At 43.3% G+C, this 6,000-nt stretch overlaps 1 protein-coding gene across 1 annotated transcript in view; it reads left to right on the top strand.

Moving 5' to 3' along the window:
* Nucleotides 1–271: 271 nt before the first annotated feature.
* Nucleotides 272–6,000, top strand: part of SIRT1 (sirtuin 1) — a 29,428-nt gene continuing 23,699 nt past the window's right edge. Inside the window, exons 1-3 of the mRNA XM_081158256.1 lie at nt 272–711; nt 2,662–2,778; nt 4,773–5,014. Of these exons, the coding sequence (XP_081014382.1) occupies nt 342–711; nt 2,662–2,778; nt 4,773–5,014 (729 nt within the window). The 5' untranslated portion in view covers nt 272–341. The remainder of the gene's footprint in view (nt 712–2,661; nt 2,779–4,772; nt 5,015–6,000) is intronic.

Raw genomic sequence — 6,000 nt, 5'->3', positions numbered from 1 at the left:
TGCGGTGGTGATTTCCGGACCTTTCGAAAGAGAAGTTGAGAACGGGGCGAGGTTGGCCGCCTGACGCGCCGCCGCCGAGGGGTGGGGGCCGCGGCTGCCCGGGCGGCGTCTCCTCCCGCCCGAGCCCCGTCCCCCTCCGCCCCCGCCCACCACGTGACCCGCGGTGTTATGGTTCCCGCTCGCGTGGGTGGCGGGAGCCGCGGGAGGGCGGGGGCGGTGAGGGGCGGGTCACGTGACGGGGGTTTAAATCTCCCGCAGCCGGAGCCGCGGGGGCGCCAGTGCCGCGAGTGCGAGCCGGAGCAGAGGAGGTGAGGGAGGAGGGCCAGAGAGGCAGTTTGAAGATGGCGGACGAGGCGGCGCTCGCCCTTCAGCCCGGCGGCTCCCCTTCGGCAGTGGCGGCCGAGAGGGAGGCCTCGTCGCCGCCCACCGGGGAACCGCTCCGCAAGAGGCCGCGGAGAGACGGCCCCGGCCTCGGGCGGAGCCCGAGCGAGCCCGGTGGGGCGGCCCCTGAGCCTGAGGTCCTGGCGGTGGCCGGGGGCGGCCCGGCGGCGGGCGGGGAGCGGGAGGCCCAGGCGACTGCGGGCGGAGTAGGAGACAATGGGCCGGGCCTACAGGGCCTATCCCGGGACCCGCCGGCAGACGACTTCGACGACGACGACGACGAGGGCGAGGAGGAGGAAGAGACGGCGGAGGCGGGGATTGGGTACCGAGGTGCGCAGGGCGCGGGCGGCCGGGACTGCGCATCCCCTCCTTCCTCTCCCGGGCCCCTCCGGGGGTGTCTGGGGCGGGCCGGGTGGGGGCTCAGGCTGGCCCTGCGGGGTCCCTCTCCCTTCCCTGGCCCTCAGCTGCGCGCCTCCGGGGCTGCCGGCCGGGCTGCGGCTGCGGCCCGCGGGCTCAATTCCTCCCCCCCCCGCCCCTCCCTGCTTCGCCTGCTGCCGGCCTGGGCGGCCTGGCGCTTTGCGCAGACGCCGGGCCGGGAAACTATCGCAGTTGGTTTTAAAACAACTTTATTTCCCCTCCTGCCCTTTAAGTATATCGTTTTTGTTAAACATTATTCCCACTCCTCAACCCCTCCACCCCCAGCACACTTAAATCTGCAACTTTTGCTTGTCTTTTTGCACCGACATTTTGCAAGTTGTCTTTTTGCAAACTGACACCTGTGCAATTCGTGACTTTTGGGGGGAGAATGTTAATGTTTACATTCGTCTTAAATTTTAAAGAACAAAGCTGCTTCTAAATTCATAGATCCCAAATTTTCAAGAGCATAGCTGATTCTAAAGACCGTTCTATGGTGCAATTAATAGTGGGCATAGGAGAGGAGTAGTACTTTTCATGAATAGTATTTTCCTTCTAATGTTCTGATAGTTTTAAGATTAGGTATAATCCTTTATTGTGTGTGTATGTAACCCTGAAACACGAACTTACATTTTTTTCTGGCATACTAAATTAGATGTGTTCGTTGTATGTCATTTCATCCTTGAGGGTTTCATATTTTCGATCTGAGGAGTTTGTCCTGGATAGATGTTCATCTCCCATCAGTATTTGCATCAGTAAATCTAATCAGTGGACTTACTGGACCGTATGTAAAGATAACATGTGTATTAGGGGCTGGATTAGTCAAAAGACTTCTCATTTCAAGAAAGTTTAATAGGGGAAACAAAGCAAAGCTATCTTTACATGTTTAGAGAAATGCAAATTGCCTTGGTTTCATTTGAACAACTTTTTTTGGTAAGTTTTTGACAATTTTCATGAGCTCCATTATTTGTAATTGATAAATTCTGTCAGATTACAATTTTTTGCGTTTGGATTTAGTAGAGTTAATTTCTTTCCAGATTTTTGATAAACTGAAACTTTTAGATTATGGTTAGACTCCCTAAAGATGAGGATATACTGTGCCTATGAACCATGTGAGATGACCCATTTTTTAAAATATCTTTGAATTTTTTTTTTTCTTTTTTTGAGGAAGAGGGAGAGAGAAGCATCGATCAATTGCCTCCCAGGGATCGAACTCGCAACCTGGGTATGTGCCCTGACTGGCAGTCGAACCTGTGAACTTTCGGTGCACAGGATGTGTTTTATTCAGTGAAAGTTGTTACATCATAATCATTACAGATCTTCATACTTTTTAAAATTACTATTTTTGTTAATTCTCACCCGAGGAGGACATTTTTTACATTGATTTTTTTTTTTTTTTTTTTTAGAGGGAGAGTGGAAAGGAGGGGAGGAGGGAGGGAGAGAGAAACATCTATGTGTGAGAGACACATGGATTGGCTGCCTCCAGCATGTGTCCCATCCCAGGCTTGGGATCTGAACCTGCAACCCAGGCACATGCCCTTGACTGGAATCAAACCTGCATGACCCTCTAGTGCGTAGGCCAACGCTCTGACCGCTGTGCTGCACCTGCCAGGGCCTTTTTAAAAATTTATTGATTTTAGAGAGAGAGAGGAAGGGGAGAGAGAAAAGCATTGATTTGCTGTTCCACTAATTTATGCATTCATTGGTTGATTCTTGTGTCTGCCCTGACCTGGGATTGCACCTGCAACCTTGGCATATCAGGACAATGCTCTAACCAACTGAGTTACCTGGTCGGGGCCCAGATCTTCATACATTTTAGATGCAGATTGTTCAGCAGCCTTGAGTTACTTTTGATTTCTTTTGCAGATAACCTTCTGTTTGGTGATGAAATAATCACCAATGGCTTTCATTCCTGTGAAAGTGATGAGGATGATAGAGCCTCACATGCAAGCTCTAGTGACTGGACTCCAAGGCCACGGATAGGTATGGTTTCACAGCTCTATAGAGTAAATGTTGCCTTTTTCTTTGTATTTTTGTTTTATGCTTACTAAAAATATAATTCTCTGTCTCCTCTTAACCTGGTGATGAAGTTCCTTAGGTGCTTGCTAAGATTTAATGTCAGTTTATGTTTCCAGGGAAAGCTTCGTGCTTGTTTTTTTTCTTTTTTTAAAGATTTTTTAAAATTTATTTTTAGAGAGAGAGGAAGGGAGGCCAGAGAGAGAAACATTGATGTGAAAGGGAAACATCGACTGGCTACCTCTTGCATGCCCCCTACCAGGGATGGAGCCTAACACCCAGGCACATGCCCTGACCAGGAATCAGTCTGGCAACCTTTGGGTACACAGGAAGATGCCCAACCAACTGAGGCGCACTAGCCAGGGCTCTGTTTTTGTTTTTAAACAACTCACGCCCAGGGGAGCTGGCCTCTGGTATTTCTCAAAGAACCGGGTCCTTTTCACACCTCAGGTTCTTGTGTCCTTTTCATGTGCTTCCTCTTTCTTTGTTTTCTCTTAACACATCACTTTAAAAAAAAAGTTTTTATTGGTTTTAGAGAGAGAAGGAGAGAGAGAGAAACGTTGATCAGCTTTCTTCTGCACGCCCCACACTGGGGATTGAGCCCACAACCTGGGCATGTGCCCTGAATGGGAATTGAACTGGTGACCTCTTGGTGCATGGGACGATGCTCTGTCAACTGAGCCACACTGGCCAGGGCAACACATCACTTTTTAACAAGCTCTAATTCTTAACTTTTTTATTGTTGTGTTTCCTCTACTAGAATATAAGCCCCTTTGGGAGACAGGGATTATATTTACTGATTTGTATGCTATTTTGTTGGTTCCTAGAAAAGTGCCTAGCACATAATTTGTGCTCAACTTATGTAGATGAAATGGGAAAGTACAGGAGTGGGCAAAAGTAGATTTATAGTTGTAATACAAGTAAGTAATACAATAAATAATAATAAAAGAGTTAACTCTTGTGTTACGGGTACCCACAACTGGAAACCTACTTTAGTAGCAGAGAACATTATCAGATATTTATACCAAAGTTACAACATGACCATCTTGAAAGTGATCTTTTTATTAATGTGCCCTTATTCTTGATTATTTAAGTACAGTGACGATTAGTTTCTCTTTAGTGTCTATATTACTGTATTTTTGGTTTTCTCAATCTATAAAACTGATCTAAGAAATGTCAGGGTAAAGAAGTACTAATGCTCAAAACATCAGCATTATGTGTATCATTTTGGGAGGTTGGTTAAGATCAAATTGAGTAGTATTACTGGAAAAATTTTACATAGTAGTAGTTGTATATAGACTTTCTTAGATATATAGATTTCCACTTCCTTAGATAGATATATAGATTTCCTTTTCCCTTACATCTTTTTTTATTTTGTTATTGATTTGAGGGGGCGGGGGGAAAAAGGGAGGGAGAGAAACATCAACTTGTTTCACTTATTTATGCATTCATTGGTTGATTCTTGTATATGCCCTGACCTGGAATCCAGCCTGCAACCTTGATGTGTATGGATGATGCTCTAACTAAATTGAGCTACCTGGCCAGGGCTTTCCCTTATGTCTTTAATGATAGATAGTAGTATGGGCTTTTGGGACTGGTAAGATCTTTCCTATATTGATTTGTAGAACCCTTTTGTACATACTTCTGTTATTAATTATGGTGTATATTTCTGGATTTAAACCATCAAAATTTAACTCTGGTAATTAGTTTGACTCTTAAAATACATATTTTGTATTTTATAATTCAAGGGGCAGAGCCAGCTGTTGATTTGATCTCCCTAATTTCATTGGGATATAGCATTAATTCTGAGGATGCTGTGAGAATGAAATACTTTTATATCGCATCTTATTACTTTATTTAAAAAAACCTTAAAGATTGCCAATTTATTGCTTCAGAAAATAAATGAGATTTTGAATTAATTCGATGTGGATTTGATGTAATTTTTTGTCCTCTTAATATAGGTCCATATGCTTTTGTTCAGCAACATCTCATGATTGGCACAGATCCTCGAACAATTCTTAAAGATTTACTACCAGAAACAATTCCTCCACCTGAATTGGATGATATGACACTGTGGCAGATTGTCGTTAATATCCTTTCAGAACCACCAAAAAGGAAAAAAAGAAAAGATATTAATACAATAGAAGATGCTGTGAAATTACTGCAGGAATGCAAAAAAATAATAGTTCTAACTGGAGCTGGGGTATGTAACATATAAAACAAGTAAAAGGGAGGAGGTGGTAAATGGTTATCTTATGCCTTTTCCAATTAAATGATTTTCTGGTGTAGAAGAATTTATTCTTCCGTGATATTGGGCATTTGTGTTCGGAAACTGGGAAAACATGACTGCAGCAGCAGTTGCTAAATAATGTTTTTAAAAGCCTTTCCAACAACCATAAAAAAGATTTGCTTTTGTTTATTAGTACAGTAGGTAAGTGGAATTAAGGCAAGATTGTTATCTACATTATACCACAACTCCTAAAGGCAATTAAGAGAATTCTGCTTGTATTAAAGTGTGTTGGGGTATGACCGAGAAATTTGGTATTCGTTCTATTTTCTAGGGGAAGCCAGGAACTTAATTGATATTCACAGGTAAAGAACTTCATGTTAGGAAGGTAACAGATTCCTATCTCCCCTCCATTTAAATTAAGGTGGCTTTACATTTTTCATTTGCTCCCCCTATAGGATCGCAGATAACTAGCTATGTAAGGCTACTGTGTTTTGTATGTTGAATACAGAATATGTTAGTGACCAAAGCAATGCTGGAGTAAAATTCATTCCTGCTTTCTGCCATTTTGATTTAAGGGAGGGTGTCACTTAAAGGATCATCAAGAATAGTAGTGCTTTGTTCCCAGGCAGGATTTAGACAAGTTTAATTTAATCTGAGGTCACAGTGGAGTCAACTCTGGTAAAATTGTGAAACAAAAAGGTAACACTGAAATCCCTATTTGAAATGTCAAAACTTATTTGTAGAAAAAGCATAATATCTAAATCTATTCTTAAAAATTAAGAATTGAAGTATTGTTCAACATAGTATTTTAAAGAAAATGTAGAAATTTGGTATTCTTGAAGTAGTAGGTCCCTGACCAGATGGAAGGTTTCTTTGGAAACACTTGACTGTAGTAGAAATTCTTGCCTGCTTTCTGATTAAAATAATTTGAAATGGTTTACTCTTCTCAGATCGCTATT

The sequence above is a fragment of the Miniopterus schreibersii genome (assembly GCF_964146895.1).
Source record: "Miniopterus schreibersii genome assembly, chromosome: 14".
Classification (NCBI taxonomy): Eukaryota; Metazoa; Chordata; class Mammalia; order Chiroptera; family Miniopteridae; genus Miniopterus; species Miniopterus schreibersii.
Note: the sequence above shows the minus strand (reverse complement) of the source record. Positions and strands in the feature narration are given on the sequence as shown.